General features: G+C 37.4%; 1 protein-coding gene across 1 annotated transcript; it reads left to right on the top strand.

The window, feature by feature from the left end:
* The first annotated feature begins 8,976 nt into the window (after nucleotides 1–8,976).
* On the top strand, nucleotides 8,977–21,892 carry LOC100888073 (muscarinic acetylcholine receptor M1-like). The gene is made up of 5 exons (XM_030979183.1): nucleotides 8,977–9,534; nucleotides 10,471–10,732; nucleotides 11,315–11,430; nucleotides 16,787–16,892; nucleotides 21,837–21,892. Exons 1-5 carry the CDS (start codon nucleotides 8,977–8,979, stop codon nucleotides 21,890–21,892), a joined length of 1,098 nt encoding a protein of 365 aa, XP_030835043.1.
* Nucleotides 21,893–22,786: the final 894 nt, after the last annotated feature.

Raw genomic sequence — 22,786 nt, 5'->3', positions numbered from 1 at the left:
ACGAATGACTTTTTGAATCATTTAAAGTACACGTATAAAAGTATAAAATATTTTCTTTAGTAAAAGCTAAGATTTGCAACCTCATATGTTGTCTGGCATGAATAAAAGATCCTAAATCTCTCCAACAATTGATGATAATTTTAAATACTAGTGAATAAAGACTTTTACTCACTTTGGCCATTTCAGGCTCCCACAATCCTCTGCGCTCGTGGAGTTTCTCCAGTTCTGCAGTAGTAGCAGTTACCACGAATTTGTCTCCTTCATTCACTGGCTCCAGATCCCCTATGATTAGCATACAACTAAGGGTAAACAATTCTGTTATATGTAGCCCAACTCTCTCTTCTTCTACATGTCGAGGCGCATTTTTTTTAGGCTTCAATATAACACCATATCACAGACACTGATAACACGTAGATACATGCATCTCAGATTTAACATTGTTAAACGATCCCTTTCAGGAAACAAAAAGTCTGTGTTCTTCTTATTCTGTAAATTCCATGATTCAAAACCCACTTACCGATTGTTGTAATAGCAATCTCAATTCCAATCAAACCTGTTTTGTTGACTTGTGGACGATGATGATGATGGTGATATGGATATTCATGACTATAAAATGACCATGTCTTTCCTTTTCTATTAACATGAATTAAGAACAGATTATCGCCTGATATCAATACTTATTGATGTGCAGGGTGACCCAAAAAGAAAAAAAGAATACATGCGATCTGCTATTTTAGCGATTTCATCACGGCTACCTTGACGAGGTCAGGAATGCGTTTCTCAACTCAGCTTATTGTATGGGAACCATGATGACGGTTGCAAAAGTAGCAAAGAATGAAACAACATTGCCTTACAAAATATCCTATGCCTTACCACAAAATTGATAATCTTGGTGCCATTTTACTCAGAAAGGAATTTCTGACAGAAATCAATGACTTTTGTCAAAGTCTTTGAATCTGCAGATCTCAGATGTGGCATACTATGTGGACCATCTTAGACATGTGCAAATACTTTTAAAGATACGGGATAAATAAATTTGTCTTAATTCTCCTCTGTTAAACTCCAAGCACATTAAGGTATTGGAAAAAAGGAAAAGGCATTACTATTCTCACCAAAATTTGGTAGGTGTCCATCATATACATAACCTCCTGTTCTCCCTCTGAGAGCAAGACGAGAAGATGATGATCTTGGTAGCATATTGGGACTGCATCAATTGGAAAATCAATTATATCGATGGCTGGGAACTGTTATGTGTCAAGTTGTAGCAACTTTCAAAGACCCTAACATTCAAACGTGTTTTATTAACATTCTAATTGGTCTGTAATCAGGGGGCCGTTTCACGAAAACATAATAAATCTAGTTTGTAAACATCCCATAGAAATGTGTTATAGAATAAACACGATTTTCTATGAGAATTCCATGAAGTTAGACTTATAATGGTTTCGGGAAACTGGCCTCGGGAGGTTTTCTCTCATCGGCATTTAAAACAAAAAACAGTACCAGTTATATTCAAATGCAATTCATCAAACCAATGTACATTATGGCTGTTGGAACTCTACTAATTTCAACATGTGGTAAATACACACCATGATTTCAATTTCTAAACGACACTAACTAATCAAAAATGTAGTTCAAAGCACTCAGCTTTTAGGGACAATTAAAGGAACCGGATATGGCATACGGGGAAGACCAACTTGGTGTGCCTATATGGGACTAGATGACATCGGTCCAGTATTAGACAAGCTTGATGTATACCAAAGAGATATTAAAAAAAAGAATAGTGATAAGTTATACTGTTTTAAAAAGCTGAGATATTATCACCCTAAAATGCCAATAATCATTTTAGCCTATCCCTTGGTCTTTCATCTTCCACATCCCACAAAATACCTTTGAATGTTGGGTGTAATATACATGTACATACCCCATGGATGTTTTGTCTGAAGACAGCACTCTCATGAAGACATGACTGAGATTATGTTGGTCATTCATGTAGCAAGTGGTACAGAGGTCAAAGGCGCAGCACTCGGTGCATCTCCATCGCATCCCCCTAATCTCATCAGCATCACATCCGTCACACCAGACCTTTGTATGACAAACTAATAAAAAGGAAAATACAATACTAATGTCAACAAAGATAAATTGAAAATAATCTAAATTTGACCTTAATTTGACCATATCTTAATACTGTCTAAGAACGTTGCATTTGTGAGACACTGTAGAGCAAGCGCTATGAGCCCCCATCAGAGGCGGACTCAGGCGTTATACAAGAAGCCGTATTTATCAGTATCATCATCACAATGCATGGCTATCACATCAATGTAATACAGCTAGTCAATTTTATTAAAATGTATAGACCACACATTCTGCTTGTTTGCTCTCTTTATCGAGCATATGAATCGCCGAAACCTATCTTCGGTTGAAAACTAAAACAGAATATTGGCAATTGTAACAGTTGTATCTCGCACAATATCCACGAGACACCTTGGTTTTTTTATTTTTTTGTTTTTTTATTCCATTGACTTTTTATTGAGAGGTTTACAATATTTTGCTGAAATGTCTCTCTCGATCGAGGTGTGGCATGGTTCTGGTAAGGAAGATACTTGATTGCTGGATGCTGGGTGCTTGGATCGCTGTGATGGCATTCAGGCTGACGTTTATTAGTATTGACCTGTGCTAGGAAAACCAATTTGTAACGGGCATGAGTTTATCTATAACACGCCATTTGTCATTGATGTAATTGGTGAGAGGTACGAACCATATCAAAACATCAATACATGTCGAGGTTTCGTGGTATAGTTATTTATTATAATAGTTAATTCAATTGACTGATAAGCCAAGGGTTGAGGCTTTGAACCTCAGCCCATCACCAACGTCCTTTGGCAAGACAATAATCTACATTTGCCGCTATCCACCCAGGTGTAAATGTGTACCTTGCAATTGCTGGGGTAATAATAATTGCAGGCCCTCAAGAAGAACAGCAGTGAAACTTTTGAGGCTCCCCTGAGTTACCGAAATGATAAGTTACCATATTTTTAGACTACCTGAATTAGCTGTATCAATGATCCTGAGATCGAAAGCCTGGTCATAACCAGCCCGGTAGAGACCTTTGTCTCCATTGTCCCACTGGATGAGTACAGAGAGTTTTGGAAAATGTGGTCGACGTTCATCATGTAGTCTCAGAACCGTTCCTGCGTATCCCTTTCCGCCATCTTGGTTCTTATACATGTAAGTCCAATCAGGTCCTCGTATGACACGGAAACCTGGCTGTACATGGTTTTCCATTGTTTACCTTCAAAAGCTAAAGAGAAGACAGAAAAGGAAAAGGAAAGATAGATAAAAAGATAGGTAGAAATATATACATGTAGATAAAGAGAGAGAGATATAAAGGAAGGGTAGAAATTCGTGTGATGTTAAGAGAGGTTTGTAGATATCATAGTTTGCAGGTCAAAACACTATTTTAGTTTCATGCCATTTGAAACAGGCAGTTTAATCAAGGTTTATATTCATATCTATTCATTATTTATCCTCTTAAAAACATATCATTTTTCCAAGATAAAAGGAGACATCCAGTATTTCTAGCGATAATCCGCGGATATACGGATATAGAGCCATAATGTGCTTAGTATTAATTAATGATGATTTCTTAAAAGACTTTAAACCATATTTTCTTGTTAACTTCTGCCTATGTCATTGTTTACTTCATATGTCATTTACCAGACGTTTGCCAGGACCAGTGGCGGATCCAGGGGGGCCCAGGGGGCCCGGCCCCCCCCCCCTTGAGAAAAAATCATGTAAAATTACGTGATTTTTACCTTTTTTGGGGGTTGCCCCCCCCCCCCCCGCCTGGCGCTCAAGGGGGGGGGGGGGTGCAAATTGAAATTTTTTTGAGGACAAAAAAAAAAAAAAGTGTTCACTACCCCCCCCCCTTATATATTAATGCACACACACGAGGACATGAGCGAGCAACCTCACACGCACACTTATCCACCCACATACCCCAGGCGCATAAAATCATTTTCTGCCTTTCTCTGTCTCTCTCTCTTTCATGTTTCATTAAAAATAAGCAAGTTATACGCACTTATTTACCTACACTCACACCCATGCGCATATACAATTCTTCCCCTATCTCTCTCTTTCATGTTTCTTTAAAATTAATCAAACTATACACACATACCACATACACTTATCCAACCACACTCATTCCCAGGCGCACCCACTCAACCCAACCTCCCTCTCTATCTCTCTCTCTCTCATACTACTATATCCCGATCAAAGACTATTTTGATCGTATAGGAAAATAAGGATAACGTACATGTTCTTTGCTTCCTTCTCCTCTCTGTCCAATTTCGCGTCACTGGCTTCATAAAATGACTTCTTCCAATAAGTCTGTTGTTGATCAGTAATGGCGGCTTCAAAACCTGGCACATACAAGTACAGCCAATTCCAATAAGGCTGTCTGCAGCGTTTTGAGTGCGTTAATTGGTCACAGGGATTCCCCAATATTTCGCAATACCAACTATCAAGAATTTGCGACCACGCACTGCTTATCCATCCGTGAGTTATTTATCATACAATAGTTTTTGTTTAATCTGTTCTTACGCACCATAAAGCAGCATAGAAGTGGGCCTGACAACCTTCAGCGAATACTTATAATGAAGGATCATGTGATATATTTTGCCACATTTTTGTGATACACAAGTCATGTAAAACAAAAAAGGTGTGTATATTATACTGATAGTAAACTGACAAAAAATACCGATATGTTATATAAATAAAACCATACAAAATAACAATTAACACCGTTTCGTCAAATTCATTTTCAATTTCATCATCCCCGCCTGTCAAGTAAATAAAAGCCTGGTCGCACCACGCCTACAGTTAATTCCTGCGTTTAAGTGGAAATATTCCTTACTTCTTATATTATCTCCTCTCTCTCTCTCTCTCTTTCTTTCTCTCTCTCCCCTTTCTCTCTCTCTCTATTTTTTCTCTCGATAGCTCTCTTTCTTCTTTTTCGAACTCTACCCCCCCCCTCTCTCTCTCTCTCTCTCTCATTTTCTCTCTGTCTCCCTAGTCTCTCTCTCTACCTCTCTTTCTCTCCCTCTCAATTTATCATTTTTTGGGGAAACAAAGTTAGAATTGTCATGGGACCACTTGAGATTTCAAATATAAATGATAATTTTTTTTTTAAATCAACCACAACAAATGCAAAGGTGACTTTGTAAAAAAAGAAGTTATTTCTACACTCAATTCTGTGTTGCATTCGTAATATATCTAGCGCCACCTTGTACGTTTGAAAGGATAAACCGTATAACCTTACTTTTTCGTTTCACCGATCTCTACTCTTTTCAGCATTTCGTCCCACTGAAAAGCAACAATGATGAATGTATACAAAAAATCTATTTACATTTCATGATAACAAAAGCTAAACCACTTAATGCAATAATTAATAACTGTTTATAAAATGAGACAACACAAATGAATTATCACAACCTGTTGACCAGCCTCAGCCACTAAACATTTTTATATAAGGCATACATGTTTCATTTAAGAAAAGTAAATATGGCACAAAATAATGAAGCAAAGAGTATACGAGTTTAAAGTTAAGACAGTTTCGACTCGTTGGAGCTATTTGAGAGGGATTCCCAATAAACATGACATTAAGATATACCTAGTTATCAATTGTTCTATTTCTTAAAGACTGTTTCCAAATTAAAGTAAACGTTTTCAAGTATACACTGTTGGTCATAATGGTGGAATAATTTTGTTTACCCCAATTTTTTGAATGATTTTGACAATGACAAACTATGAAAATGTCTCGAAAGCTTCACGATATAACATATAATTATTCTCTCAATGGACAGGAGTTAACAAATGTAAAGTCTGAAAAATACTTAGGTCTTGTAATAAATGATTCTTTAAACTGGAACGACCATTGCACTGACTTATATACAACATGTAACAGGATCATGGGAATAATAAGACGGAATTTTGTTAATTGTCCAAAGTCTATTTTAAAAAGTCTTTTTGAATCACTAATTCGCTCACGTTTAGAATATTGTTGTACAGCATGGGATCCCTATAGAAACACACACAAAGAGAGGATTGAACGTATTCAAAAACGTTACGTAAGGATATGTGTAAGGATTGGTCTACGAGTTATAACGTGTTATTACAAAATGTCAAAATGAATTTATTAGAAAATAGACGAAAGTACCATAGACTTGTTTTTTACTATAAGATTGTAAATAACTTGATTAATGTAGGAGAAGTAAATAGGTGCACACGAGCGAACAGAATAGGAAGAAATGTTAATACTTTTAAGATGCACGTTCCATATGCCAGAACAGACTATTATATGAAATCCTTTTATCCCCAAACAATTAATGAATGGAATCAACTCCCACAAACAGTAGTAAACAGTCAATCGCTAAATACCTTTAAATCGGCTCTGGTAAAACATCTCAATCTAGATTTTTTAAAATCGAAGTGTCTTGCAATTTCTAACTTGTATTTCTGTTGTTGTATTTATATTGAACTATAACCTATGTCATACTTCGATATTTTATGTATTAGTATTTACTGTGTAATTATGTATGCCATTTTACTGTCCATATCTGGGATGCAAACTTGTATGGGTTTTTCTAAACCTTGTTTTGTAACCCAAGACATGTATATATTTTTATATTGTCTGAATAAAATCAAATCAAATCAAATCAAATGATTTATTCCAATAGATCTAGATAATAGTACTCGTTTGATGTTGTAAATGTTAATTTTTCAAAGATAACGTGATATAATAAACTTGCAATAGGGTTTTGGGTTATGTTTAGCGTTATGGTTAGTGGAAGTAGAGGTAAAGTGTTGGGTTCAGCTTTGAAGTTAGACATTCTATCGGTGTAGGGTATTGACCGCGGAGGAGTTGTCGCTGGAACATAATGTCGTGCAACCACTTTAGGAATATAGGCAATCCCTATCAGGGGTCGCCATAGATTCGTTCAATTAATTTTCAGCGGCACCATGGTGTAATTGTGAGATTACCGGGCTCAAGCATGTTCTATTCTTCTCTTCTCGATGATTTATCAAAACCAAAATTAAAACTGATATAATTATTATTAAGATAGTACAGTAGAAGGAAAATGTCAGCCATATGAATGGTGGTTTGGAAACTATTTGACATAACCGTTTAGTTTCGATTAAGAACGCAAACTTAATTCATAGTTTTCCACATGGAAGAAATACATAGCTGATGGAAAGGGAACTTATCGAGGGGGAATTGAAAAAGCCTACGAGATGGGTATAAGAGACGGAAGAGAGAGAGAGAGAGAGAGAGAGTGGGAGGGAGGGAGAGAGAGAGGGAGAGAGAGAGAGAGAGAGAGACGGAGAGAGAAGCACAATGAAGGAGGTAGACAGACGGAGAGTTTGAGGACGGGGTAGGGATAATGATATTTTGAAGGAACAAATGGAAATGAAATTATTGAACAGAATGGTGGAATATATATTGCTTATGTACTTTCTCACACATGCGCACTTCCGACGTGTCTCGACCTAACACACACAAAAAACCCAATAACTATCCATGTTGAGTGTCATCTACAAGGTGATATAGCCAATGGCTCGCAACATTTCGGCGGGAAAAACGTATCATACGGGCGATTTGTCGCCTCTCAAGTGGAAAGGGATTTGTTGTAAACACTGATTGAATCATCACTCGTTTATCCAGCAAAGCGTAGTGATCTCTTAGTGATGGTGGAATAAGGGTCAGTGATTCGGCTTTCTTTCTCGGTAAAAGGATCCATCGCTTTGCCTTAAAGAGCTTGAATATTTATACATCTACTCTGATACTGTCAGTGTGTAATTGACCCTAACAGTCGCTTGTTTGAAACATCGAGTAATCTACCGTCAGCCGGACAGGTCGAAAAGGATGTGCAGTGGACAACAAGAGAATTAATTACCATTAACTGATTGATGCATTTTAGGACGTGACCAAAGCTAGATGTTCAGCCCGACCGCTTGACCTATGTCGAAGAGAGGCCGACACGGACATCTCTGAACTTTACTCTATTTGCACTTTAAAAATTATTACACTCTCAACGAAGCGGTAATGCCACTTAAAACAGTTACCATGTTAGCTTTGGAAGCTCCTGAATAACATATTGAAGGAGTAAAAAAGAACAAGGGCTGAGTGAAAATGAAAAGAAACTAAAAATCATACCTTTTTTTTTTTGCTTTGTGCGACGTTGCATGACATAAAGAGGGTAAAATCATTATTTCTTTTTCAACACTTTGTAAATGATTATGGTATTTAGTTTTTCACATCAGGGAAAAGTCTTTTCTTTCTCCACATATATCCACGCATCATTTACTGACAAGATGAGATGGAATATACTGTCCATAATGATTGTGAGCAAATCAAGGAGAAACTGAATGCGGGAAGGTGAGGCATATTGTAATCTTTAATCCAATTGTGTCGCTATCCGTCGAAATAGAGTTCATTGGTTGAACAACGGCTTGGTTTTACCCTTGAATTATTTCCAGCATTTTGTCAACAACGTACATCTATTTGGCAAATATCTTGACAATGCCTCTTAATCCATTTAATCGAGTTTTAGCAGTTCGACTGACAATTTGCCTGAATAGGCGAGGTTAGGGTGTTGTATTCGATAGGTATTTATCATTTGGCTGGAATCATCTTCGGGATCGGGATAAATAGTTTGCTTCGTGTGACAACGAAACAAAGCTACTACAGTATTAAACAGCATATGCATATTCACGTAGCTATCACTGCTCGCAAATAAAACACTGGGTCTGTGCGAACCCACTGGTAACGGGTTGCTATCACATTCATACAAAACAAAATTGCCATTGCTTATTATAAAATTTGATCAAAAGTGCTAACGATCCAGAAGACATCACCGTAGACATAGTAATTGATAGTAGACGTTTGAAATCAAAGCTAATTGGTAGAATGCGACACAAATGGATAAATTTAACTCGACGACAGAGCTAGAGGGCGGATTGTCCAGCATGGTGCAAATCATCGTGGCTATCGTTGTCAGCCTCGTTGTCAGCCTCGTTGTCGCAGCGACGGTCATGGGGAACCTTTTAGTGATGATCGCTTTCTTCACGACGCGTCGATTACGGACTTACAACAACCACTTCATTCTTGGATTGGCCATCGCCGACTTCCTTGTTGGTGCTATAGGTATGCCGATGTTTGGAGTCGTGTTTATCATGGGGCGATGGCCGTTCAGCGCAACCTTTTGCGATATCTTCTCGTATTGCGACCACGCCTTCAGCCACATAAGCGTGGTCTCCGTCATGATCATTAGTCTCGATCGCTTCGTCGCCACTGTTTACCCTCTTCATCATCGCTCTCACTGGCGACGTCGGTCTCAGGCTGTCTTTCTCATCTCGATCGCGTTCCTGGTGCCCCTGATAACATGGGCACCTCCGACTCTTCTCTGGAACCACGTGTATGGTGGGGGCGGAAACAGTACCTCTGCCACATCTGAAGACTGTTTGCCTGACTACCTGGTGAGTTTTTCTTTCAGCATCGTTTCTCCGGTGTTGTTCTTTTGGATTCCGTTCATCATGACAACGTTTTTCTACCTCAAGATATACAGCATCATCCACGAGATCACGGAACGGAAGGGAAACTTAAGGACGATTCGGAACTTGAACAGACGCAGAGGCATTCTGATGAAAAGGTCACATGTACCTGGGGAACCTGACCTAAGAATTATGCCGTCCATTGTTAGTTTCAGCGAAGTGCATATACAACAAACTGATTCGGGGATCAGCAAAGATTATCTATCACAACGAAATTCCAATCAGAGCAGAGGATCCCTTTCGCCAATTTGTGACGAATCTCATTCAGATTTTGCCTTCGTGAATAGTGCCTTCGAACATGATTCAAATGACCACCTATCCCAATTTGCTCTGATCCGCGGATGGGTTTCCGAACAGTCAATGAACACATCTTGCACTGACGCCCGTATACCATTCCATCGAAGCTCTAAGAGGAACAGGTGTCATTCCGCCTCTGCAGTCTCGGACAGTTTGAGAAATAAACCGAGAGGCATATTAGCCAGACAGGCGGGTGAATTAGCATGTCAGATAAATGATGCAAACAAGGACAATATAGGCTTCGAGAACTATAGTGAGAGATTCGTTACCAGAGCAAGTATTCCCCAACAACTTCACGATAAAGCGAGCAAAATACCAAGTACAACCGCAGCATTGGATACCAACAAATTTAATGATACAATTATCCAGGACGATAGCTATTATGACCCCCGTAGTATTGGTAGGACAATGAGCCTTAGGAACAGTAATTCCCTTGAATCTAATCAATTAATTATCACTGAAAACCTATCTCCTGGAGGTATTTATGTGAACGTTGGTTTGGCCAAAGATGCGGTAATGGTCCGAGAGACACTATGCCAATCGAGGACTGATTGTCACATCCAGCTATCTGACCACGGAGGTGAGGTGACTCACTTAAATGGACATATACCAACAGAGATGTCTACCACTGATGCCGAGCCTAAAGAGACCAATGGCAATGATACCCTGCGGGAACTGATCGAGAAAGACGTCGAACCCTCGGGGAAGGCATCCAAACCTGGATGTTCCAAAAATGCTACGAGAAGAACATCTACCAAAACGACTCATTATGCACTTGAACACAAGGATCAAGGAGAAGCCATAGATCCCAAAGCGGAAGAGTTTAGTAAGGATAGTGCATATATTTTGCAACCACAAACTACCAACATACATACCAGATCATCAGGTGATCAAGGGACATTTTGTAATTATGACGTGCAAGCAGTGCCACTGGATGACATGCGAGAAGTACCTCTGGATGATATTGATGAGATCCTTCCGGGCCTGAAAAGCATTGTGTCAGTGACGGAAAGACGCCTAAGATGTCAAAACACAAAAGGTAAACTATTTTCTTTGAATTTTTTATGCTCAACAAAGGGTTACACCTAATAACGACGGGAACCGAATGAATCCATAGTAACTGTTTCAGAAATCTATGACATATGCAGCTAAATATCAAACTTTGAAAGGTAGGCTTTGCCTGCATATCATGTTACTATAAACTCCATATATTTTTATCATGAAAATGTTAAGATGTCTGACATCAAGTCGCCCTAAATTTCATAAATTAAGAAAAGAAAGGAGTGACTTTTTTGTTGTAACTCGATGAATTTCTGTACCGTATTATCCCTAAATGTCATACTCGTAACTGTTTTTGTTGATCCTACAAACCTAAAACATCTCATTGATTTGTATGGCTTTTTGACAGGGATTCGAACCCTGGGATTCATCATCATGGCCATGTTCATCACCTGGGTTCCATGGGCCGTCATTGTCATCATCCTCAGTCTCTGTGAGGACTGCATCCCTGAGATAGTCTACTCGGTAAGTCTGATGGTTGTTTCGCGCGGTGCGTCATTTACCTGACTTAACGATGCGCCAGGGGCAAGAGCTGCTTTGTACGTGCCACGTGCTCGTACAAAAAGTTAATGCAAAATGGACACTGCAATCATTGAATTGATTTCTTGCGTATGCGCTAATCACCTCCACAAGCTCGGTTAACACAGATAAACGCAATGATGCCTTGTGTAAACGGTCATAACAGACAGCGACGTCAATCTCTGACCGATGATTCTCTTTACTCTACTACATCACGAGCGTCATTTAGATTAAATAAAACGTGGGCGCTATACCAATTTAAATGAAATACTAATACTACCCCCAAAATCCGATTCAAACATGGCTTGTTTCTAATTCGATGCCAGTGATTTACAAATATTGCTAAAATGACATGATTTTCCGGGATTTTTTCTCTCTTTTTTGTAAATTACATTTTTATATGCGTCTGTTGGAAAGTGACATATCCCCAAATTTAGAGTCAAGCAAAACAATATGCTTACATGTCGGGACTCAGGCCCCCTACACTTTTTTGAAAAAGAGAAATAGAAAGAAAAAAAGGAAAAAAATAAAGGTGACCTGCCAGCGGCACAAAATAATGAGGTATCAAAATAAGCTCATCTGACCGTAATTAAATGCCTAAACCCCTGAGCTTGCGGGGGCTCCGCCTCCTGGACTCCACCAGGGGCTCTAAGGCGGGCCCTTGGATGATCATCTGACCGTAATTGAATGCCAAACAAACACTGAGCTTCTGGGGGCTCCGCCCCTGGACCCAACGCCAATTAGTTACCTGCCCGTATCACAAATAAGGTATTAAAATATGCTGGTGTGACCGTTATTAAATGCTTAAAACCCCTGAGCATCCGAGGGGTCCATCCCTGGACCCCTCCAGGGCCCTATGGCCCCTAGATGGTCATCTGACCTTTATCAAATACCTAAAACCCCTTAACTTCCGAAGACTCCGCCCCTTGACCCCGCCGACGATTTGCCCCTGGACCCCACGCCTATGTTTGCTCCACTCGCTTCGCTCGCTACGCACAATCTGATCGTTATACTTTAGCCGCCTCCCCCCCCCCACAACTTTGAAGAAAAAACAACGTTTCGCGTGCCTGCATGATGTAAGAGTGGTGGTGATGCGAATTTGTTCCCCCCCCCCCCCCACTAAATAAAAAATTTAAAAAGAAAATAAAAAAAAAAGTTTCTATTTAGATACTCGGTCATTGAGATTTCACCTGTTTGAATGTTCATATTATATTCCTTTGTATATTCTTTCACAATCGGATCGTCGTCAAATCGTATAGTGTGCGGTGGGGTTTATATATATAACTTCAGTTCAGTTTATTCAATTCCATCTTTAAAAACATTTTTACAAAGGTAATTTATAGTATGCGACAAAGTACTCTAACGCTATAACGTGATTTACCGACTCGAAAAATAGATTGGATTCTACACATGTAGTTGTATAAGGTTTACACGGGATAACATCGCTTAGGCGAATAATGCATTATTATGACACATTCAAAAACTGTTCAATGACGGTAATTAAGCGTTAAAACACGCTCTACAATGCATGTAGTTTCCTCTGTAGAAAAAGAGAAAGTATATAAGAAGGAGAGGGAGAGGGAGAGAGAGAGAGATACATCCTCCTGTGTACAGTGCTTGTAACTTTACCAAGACTGGGCCAAATTTCTTATCATTTTGATGATTCCAGAACCTTGCGATACACACAAATTCTTATATGCTAGATGATCAACCTTTTCTGGTCGATTCCACAACATTTCTTTCAAAATCAACCGCTTGACCAGAACTCAACCTTCTCTTGACGCACAATTTGGATTACCCATGCAAGCATCAACGAATATATACATGTATGTACATCCAGAAAGTGCTTGATTAGGAAGTTGATTTTAAATTACAAAATCGAAGGATGGGATAACTGTTGACGTTATACTAAAAGCGGTATTCTTTAAAATGTCAAGCTGATAATAAAAGAGGCAGCAATCGAGCCAAAGTTGAAATAAACGGAAGTTTTTCATTGCCATTCACAAATATAATTTGTAATTCGGTATCACCGCCTTTTTTAAATGGAGTTCCGCTCTTGATGTAATGGGAAAATATTTGTGAGCGCATTCAAGAGGACAAACCACATATCAAGGAGATGACCGCTTTTGATATCTCTGATTAAGAGGTTTGCAGATGTGTGTTTCGTATTGACTCACGCTATCTCCACCATATCAAACTGAGTGCGCTTTTAAACTTCCATTATATCCATTTTACTGTATAGGTAACTGCATGTATACACCTAAAGACACCGGCAAATTGTCTTCTTTTTTAATATGAAAAGTGAATCAAGCTACGTTACTACGATTTCTATTAAAATTGTGCCATATGTCATCCACGTATGGTATCATATTTTTCCCATTCATCTTTTGTTACGAGATGACCAACCTTTAGCTGTTACTTGTCATATTTCGAATATGAGGGTTTTTGAAGAGCAATACTTTTCAGGGGAGATTTTTCTTTAATATAATGGTGAAAGGTGGATTGTATTAAAGCTTGATGGTGGGGTTAATAAGATCATCTTGTGGTGAGTGCTTTTCAAGGTTAAGTGCTGTTTTACGAGAAAAGTATTCATTTGACACGACAGAAGGATTCACGTTTTATGGTTGTTATATTGGTGTCATATTTTTTGCTGTTTCACTGTCTTTCATCTATTGCAATAAAAGCTTCATGGAAAGTGCACGATATCACTACCGTTTTTTTCATCGTCTTTTCTCACTTTTACTCCAACTCTTTACTACATCTCTCCCAGTGATTTTCATTCAGTCATTCACTTTTCTTTAGTTTTTGTTTTCGCTCTCTCTCTCTCTCCCCCTCATCCCTCCCCCTCTCGCTCTTTATGTCTCATACATACACACACGCACACACCCAGATCTTGTCACACGCGCGCGTGCACACGCACTCACCCACGCACTAGCACTCACCCACACACTAGCACTCACCCACACACACGCACGCACTCCCTCATACACCATCGTCGTTGTTTCTCTAGGAATGGGGATGTGTATTAGGAATTCCCAGGTGCTAAATCAGAGAGTTCTATGAGTTTTCATCATCTATAGTAGATATGAATGTGCTTTTAGAAAAAAATTTAAACGGAAATTTTGCATCGAAGTAATGCGTTATCTCCCCCAAGACATAATTTCATTCGTTTCAACCATATTTTAAAAAAAAGTACATGACTTGGGTATGCACTATAGTTTTGTTGTGTACAGAAATAATCAAGCGTGTGGTCCCTTTTCAGCCGAGCAGCCGATGCTGAATTTGCACTTAATACTAACTTTCAAGATTTTTTTTTTTTTTTGCGATTGAAACCAACTTGCAGATACAATGACAAATTACCCTAGTTACAACCACGGCGTAGGCATTGAAATACCCAATAAGATACAAAACTTACAAGAAGACATCTTTATTGCAGTTCCATTATGAAACAAATTTTATAACTCTGAAACTGAAGTGACATATCATTTATTCAAAACTGATGCAGATTTACCATTCAAACACCCTGGCTCCAACATGTCCTGCATGTTAAGGTATTCATATTCCAGTTGGAAACGCAGTTATTATTCATTTTAACAAATTAATGTAGTTTTAGAATGTGTTTTTTTCTTCGCACATGCACCTATAACCGGGGAAACAAACTGAGCGAGAAGGGACTAATTCTGTTTGGTGTTTGACACCACGTTAATAATGATAATACTGTTTACCCGGGGAAGCCTTGTCAGCCTCGACTCTATGTACCCATTAACACCTGGTTGGAGCTAGAGTAGAAAATGGGGACTAATGTCTGAATGAATCGTCTGACGGTTGACGAGATATTTAGAAGTTAGGCATGGACACACTATCGAAAAACAACTATCTAATTATCAAACGTGTGCCTTCATGATCACGTTATAACCACAAGGGCTTATAAATCATGTTGTTGCCATAGATACATACATCATGTTTCCCATCATGTTTTGATACCATGCGTGCGTTGCATTTTGTCCCGCCAAATGGAGGACGACAACAGATTAATATCCCGTTTTGACAGTTTTCATGTTTCGTGGTGCAGTTGTGGACTAACGTCACACAGAATTGGATTCATGAGTTACCATAACAACCGGGAAGCACTTTGCTGCTCTAGCTCTTTACTGGGACGTTGTGGTGCTATAAAACTGATTGATTCTCATTCTTCAAACCTTTTACATCTCTCAAATCAACCAAAATGATGATGATTTATTTCTTCAAGGATAAATGTCGTGCTGAAACAAAGAGGACGTAAATCATGCATCGAACCAATTTACGCGTTAAATGTTGCAATATAGGTTTACACAGCCGAAACAAAGATTAATATTGATCAATCTTTGTCCATGACTGCCATTGTATTTATTGTCCCATGGGGTAGCTGCCCGGTGACGCGGGGCATATTGGGTTGGAGGGGGCTTTAATACGAGGATAGTTGCACAAGATTTTGACCTTGTATATCGCTTTAACATTAAAAAAATTTGTCGTGCTTGACCATACTGGGTAACCATTTACACCTGGATGGAGAGTGGCCAATGTGGATTAATGTCTGTCAAAGGAAGGGATTCGAAGCATCAATCTTTCGATTGAACCACTTTATCACGAACCCTGACAATTCCTCTAAATATTGAAATGCAACTCAAAATTGAATTATTTGAAAGCAACTAGTCAAATTGAATATGTCTTACAGAAAACATAAACTTTTCTTAAACATCTTTAACACTGCAGGATCAAAGCACATGTATTAAGTTTATAGTATACAATGAACCCTTGAGTTTAATTATTATTTGATCAGTATGTATATAAAGGAACATCAAATTAGGCATTAATTAACATGATCAAATTGGCTGTATTCATTATTGCTCAAAGTATTTAAGTAAATTGCTACCAAACAGTTTCCAAGCATTAAGTTACTTGATATAAGAATTATACTAATTAACTTCAGATGTTCTAAAACGAGAGATTGAAAGAAAACGAAAGTAAGAGAAGACAAGACAAGAGAAGAGAAGAGAAGAGAGAGAGATACAAAGAGACAGAGAGACAGAAAGAGAGAAGCAGAGGGATAAAAAGAGAGAAAGAAAAGAAGGCAAATCCTGGTATGAAATGTGAACTCACAACCTCGTGACAAAAATCTTTTCTTCTCCTACAAAACAAAATCGTTGCTAAAAAAATTAAATACAAGAAAAATACATTATTATTCAAACACAAAGTTACGAAACTTATATCTTCTCTTTCTCTTCAATTTCTAGATCACCGTTTTTCTAGGCTATATGAACAGCACGGCAAACCCAATCTGCTACGCTCTCTCCGATCCGAAATTCAAGCAGGCATTTCGTCGTCTGCTTCGTCTAGACTGCTTGAGATCGAAGCCGAGTTCGTCCACGGTAAATCAGTCGATTACATCATTTTGAGCGATGGAGTGGAAATACATTTGATGGTAATAGGCCCTTCACGAGCAGAAATCAAAGAAACGTTTTAGTGCCACACCAGCCGCATATATAATCTCCCATTTAACGGGATAGTTATAGGGATTTGATATCATTTAAAGCCCCACTGCACTATTTATAGCTACTTGCGCTCTCTACATAGCAAACAATGCCAAATCGGTGACCATTGGTTCCCCATGATCCTCTTTTTTTAATGTTAATTGAGAGCTTATTTGATGAGATAACCACCTGTCAGTGACAATGCAGAGAGGTCTAATCCCTCCAGGCCAAACTAGTGCGGTGGGGCTTAAAATGTGAAAGAAAGTGTGTAAAAAAAAGTGTTTTGTAACAGATAAATGTAGCTAAATAAGACTAGAAACGCTTATTTTACCTATGAAATTAATTTGTGTTGCACGAAGCCACTTTTCTCTTAATTTGAGCCTTTTGTTTTGGCGATGATAGGCAGACAAACAAACGAATGTGCCGATTCGCTCTTGTGACAAATAAAGCTTGATGAAGTTTGGGGAAAATAATTTTTTGGGAAGAATTACAAGGTTATTTAGCCTTGACACGGATAGCCTACTATTTAAATGAATTTGTGTTGCACGAAGCCACCGCTGGCTTAAAAGTACTATGTTCCATTTGCAGCCAACATCAAATCTGTAGAATTCGGTTTGCAGGTATTATGAATATATACGTATGTCCTATCTGTGAATTTAAACGTTAGCAGTGTCCTAGTGTTCAAATTATGCAAGGAAACCCGTTTACTTTCTAGACTTCACTGTCAGACACTATTGAATGACTAACTGACTGAATTCATTTTTCCGGTAATAACATACTTAAAATGAGCTGCAAAGTTACATGAGCATTTGTCTACATTGATAACGAACTTCTTGTAATGGCCAAAATTAGACTGATTGAACCTTTTTGCATCTCATAACGTATACCATTCGTTACAAGGGTCTAAAAAGGACTATTTACTAAAAGGATTGCAATCCTAAAGTCGATTCGACAACCAACGGTCGTTATTTTCCCACAAAAAGGACATTTCCAAGCCATTTCGTTTTGAGGGAAGTTCCAGATTAGTATTATCTTTCAAATGCCGGTGGAATTTAACCTTTTCATTTGTGTAGTTTGCAAATGGGACATTGTACCTTTAATTTGAGTCTATTGTTTTGGCGCTGAACGGCAGACAAACAAACGTTTGTGCCAACTCGCTCTTGTGACAAGGGAAAGCTATAAATTGATGGAAAAATTACAAGGTTATTAAACTTTGACAGTCGAGATAATCAATGAGATCATGACACAATAAATCTGCTGATTAGCAGTTCGGCAATGATGCACATATTAATTGGAAAAGACATATATATTTCTCATGACATATCCCGGCTGAGTGATGGAACAGAATACCCCATAAACATGATAGATGGATATAGGCGCTTCGTGAAATATTGACCAAAGTAAAAGCAATACCAAAATAGAGAGCCCCTATTAGTGAAAATGTCACGTATGAGTGAACTTTGAGAAACCACCAAGGTTTGAATTTAAGATTATTAATGTCACGGCAATCTGCTAAAGATCACTTCAATAATGATTTGTTATGTCATACACGTTAAACTCGCGAACTAACCTCAGCAAGAAAGAGAAAATATATTAAGTGGACACTGCACAAAGTTCAGCTTTTCAAATAAATATTTTAATAAAACTTGTAAACTTATGCTCTGTACTGTGATATGCAATGAAAATCATACCATAGCCTTTTAACAATAAATCAGTTTCTGAAAGAAAATTGCAAAAAAGGGGCATCTGGCCATTCAAATTTCGATGAGCATTAATTGAAGGTATCCTATGGCTCGTCCACTATCTTTAATGAAAAGAAGAGGCATCTTGATCGTGCTTGTCAAAACCACAAGCACGATGTCCTAAAGATGCACAATTCATGATCATTAACATTGGAAGCTCCATATGCCTCATTTTTGCAATTTTATTAATCTGGCCTTGTAACGGTGTTATGAAAAATGCTCACCCAACCTTGAAAGTTCGAAACTTGATTGTAATTGACGTTGGTAGAGCATTAGTTCTTCTTTAATTCGATATATATGTTATGATAGCTTATTGATTGTTTGTATGAAAAATTTGAATACTAGAGTGTCCATTTTCTTTTTTCTGAGTAAGTTTTACAGGCCAAACATAAGATCTCGCAAATTAATCCCTTTTTCTTGATGCTCATGATTGAAAAGGACGTATTTTTTCATGAAAAAATGTCTCAGTTAAGCGATAGAATGGGATACTCCTTCAATACAATTCAACTCTTCATAAAGAATAGGCCTGAGAAGAAGCAGAAAGATCAGAGAAATATTAAAAGTTTTCATTTGACATGTACGCTTAGTGACTCTTAGAAGAAAGGAGCGAACGAAAATGTGACGTATAATGGAAGTTCGAAATAATTTGGACGAAGAATAGAAATTTATCAAATTTCAACATCGAAATCACTAATAAGATCATGACAAGCTGAATCTACTAATTGACAATTCGGCCATGATTATGTAAAGCCATACATGGAGAAGTCTTCAATCATTATGTAAGCATAATATTTCTCAAAATGTCATTTCCTGATGTTTATGATTGAAACAAACATATTTTTCTCGGCTTACGCTAATTTAGAAAAGGAATGGAATGCTCCAAGAATAGAATTTAATTTAATTGAATTTTAATTCATAAACAACTGGAGTATAAGTAGTAGCATAAAACTATGAAGACATTTTCAAATTGTATCAATTAGTAAAAATGTGACATGTTAAGGTCAGTTTAGGAACTTTCTAAAAAAGACAGCACTATGTAATATCAAACTTTGAAATTCTAGATCATTAATGACATGGGAAATCTCTTAATTAGCAATTCAGCCATGAGATGTGATGCCATATAAGCACTGTTTTTAATATTATTATTATCATTATTGTTATTGTTACATCATTACATACAGGGACATGTTTCCAATTATTGTGTAGGCCTTCTTATTAGACCTCTCAAAATGTCAATTTTCTGAATCTCGTGAAAGGGACATATTTTCCGTGATAAATAACGATTACAGAATCTTGTATACCTTCTACTCAAAGTCTATTTTCAAACTAACATAAAAAATGAAAACTTAAAAGTTGTCTCATGAGAATTCGAGCAAGTTAAGCGAATAGATCATTCTTCTTGGATGACATTGCGGCATTACTAAATTGATTGCAGCATTACTAAATTGATATTCCCCATGGCATGACAATGATCTTCACCTTCAAAAGTCTTTCAATGTGTTTTTCATTTTTCTCAAACAAATAAATAAATTAGAAATTCGTTCCTTTCAAATCACACTTTACAAAGACTAACTTTCCTTTTAATAAAAAGGAAATCCAGTTGGCATCAAATTGGCTTTCAAAAACAGGAAGATGAAAGATTTAAAAAGATCTGCAGTGGTAAAGAAAAACGTTAAGTTATGATTTTTTAAATGGGATCTATATCAAATACAAATTTAAAGTTCTTAAAATCTCTTGTGAATAGTTCTTTTCTTCATCTAACAATCTCGCAAAGACTTTTGAGAAATCGACTCGAGGGAAATTACAAAAAAAAACCTACTGTATATTCCACAGAAATAGCATTGGGATTACGTAATACGTCATTACCCAAAATAAAAACCCAGATGGGAAAACAAAGTTTTTCATTTGATGGTGCGGCTTTCTGGAATACTTTACCTAATTAAAAAAAATTACCAATCAAATTCTTCGTTAACTCTTTTGTTTGGCGCTATAATAATTTAAATCATTGAACTGTTCCATTGTGTTGTTTTTGTTTCTTTTCTTTTGTTCGAAAATGTTGTAACTTAATTCATTTTGTTTCGCTTTGTATTGTTTGTTCTCAATATGTTTGTAAATTTGTATTTATGCTGTAGGGCCTCCATGGAAAACAGTATTTAACCACTGATGGAGCCACCTTACTAAAAAAAAGACTAATATATAAATAAATAAATACATTTTCATTGTCAAGTTCGCCAATTTCGATCGATGAAAATTGGTGACGCACAAGGATGTCGAAATTATTCCAGGTTGATTTCTCGATAGTCTCTTCCATTGTGTTCTTTGTAGTAAATCTCTTTTGATGAATTTCCAGGTTATTAACCAAAAACTTGAACTATACTTGTGCTCTATATATGATATTTGACATATTAGTATACGCACTCGTTGTAAGATGTAGATGTTTTTATCAACATGTTCAGAGTAAATCCTTTTTATAATGAAGTAATCAAGCTTGACTGTAAGTTCGTTGGAGAAAAAAAGAGATAATAAAATCTTGTCAACACAGTTGTAAACCCTTAACCAGAATCATAAAGTGATGACATCACTAAAAATGATTTACAGAGTCTCCTCTTTCATAATTATGATTAAACTTCTGTGCAGTTTCAAGCGGTCTGTTTTTTTCTTCATAAACGGGAGACGCACCATATTACTGTTTGAAGCTTTGCAACTCACTGACGCACTTTAAAGGGCCACTCTAAACAAAACGGGCTAAAAATGAACAAAAAAGACATGTAGAACAATTTTTGACGGATATTCCGAACATGACAATAATTTTTCTTAGAAATCATCAATAATTCTGGAATTTAGCTTTAAAAATGACAACTCAAAACGCTCAGAAAAAAGCCCAGTCTCGGAGCTGTATTAGGCAACTTTTTATGACGTCATTGCAGGAGCCTCTCCGCTGAAAAGGAGGGTGATTTAAGCATTTAAATGTCTTTAAAAGGGCAAACTATGATATTAATTGGAGAAAAAAAGAAATTTATCCGAAAAATAATATGCACTTGATAATCCCAGTACATTTTATTTATGAATTACAATGAGATTGTAAGATCCTTAATTGTAGGACAAATCGGACATGCACGCAATGCGGACGTCAAATGCTTCATCAAGGCCACGTGACCGTATTACCTTTTTCGAGGGGCGTAGCCCAGCAAGCGTGAGATCTGTGAAAAATGGAAGGTGTATATTATTTTTTGGTCAATTTAGACATTTCCGGAAAAATCAGAGGCTGGAATATAAATAAGTAGAGGTGTATTCATGTTTTGAAAGGCTATGCTAGTTGGGTTAAAGGGGCCCTTTAACAAAATGAATTAATTCATTTTTAGTTCATCATTATTTGAGAACGATCACAGAATATAGCAATCCATATTCAGCCTATTAAGCACGTATACAGGAATATCTCTTTAATCCAAAGCAACCGTATGGTATTTGACTGTGATAACAGAATCAATTCTGATTCAATAACTGGAGCGATTTTCCTAGATCTTGGGAAAGCTTTCGAAATTATACCGGAAAATTATCCTACCTTCGTTTACGGAGAAATTATCACGAAGCGGGAGGGGGGTTCGAGCGAGCGTAACGAGCGAACCAAAAGGCACTTCATTGTGGTAACATTTTTATTATATATACAAGTAATGTTACATTTGGGGTTTTTTTCGGTGCTCGAAATAGATGCCATTCTGGCATCTTGATTCCTGAATATTACCTGAATATTGTTATTTTTAATTTCTTGAAGGGGAAGGCCGGAACCCTTCATACTCCTCGGTTCGTACCACTATACCAATTATCTTAATTGTGTTCCTGGGATGAATATTGTAACAAAATAAAAATGACATGAATTACCTTCCTGTGATATATTTATCATCAACTGTGTTAAATTTTCACACCGACAGAAAGTGAAATTTCGTAGGGGGGGGGGGGGAATGAATTCATTTCAACTCAAATTGCATTAATTATTAACATGAAGTAGCCTGTAAATCAAGGACCACTAAACAACGCTTTGTTAATGTGGAT

Source organism: Strongylocentrotus purpuratus, unplaced genomic scaffold (assembly GCF_000002235.5).
Source record: "Strongylocentrotus purpuratus isolate Spur 01 unplaced genomic scaffold, Spur_5.0 spur5_scaffold_10, whole genome shotgun sequence".
NCBI classification, from domain to species: domain Eukaryota; kingdom Metazoa; phylum Echinodermata; class Echinoidea; order Camarodonta; family Strongylocentrotidae; genus Strongylocentrotus; species Strongylocentrotus purpuratus.
Note: the sequence above shows the minus strand (reverse complement) of the source record. Positions and strands in the feature narration are given on the sequence as shown.

Excerpts from the sequence above, each read along its gene's own strand:
- LOC100888073 (XM_030979183.1), top strand. The coding sequence starts at position 8,977 with ATGGATAAATTTAACTCGACGACAGAGCTAGAGGGCGGATTGTCCAGC. Across the intron at positions 9,535-10,470 it reads ACTGTTTGCCTGACTACCTG|CTATCTGACCACGGAGGTGA; the intron begins GTGAGTTTTTCT and ends TGTCACATCCAG. Across the intron at positions 16,893-21,836 it reads CGAAGCCGAGTTCGTCCACG|GACAAATCGGACATGCACGC; the intron begins GTAAATCAGTCG and ends CCTTAATTGTAG.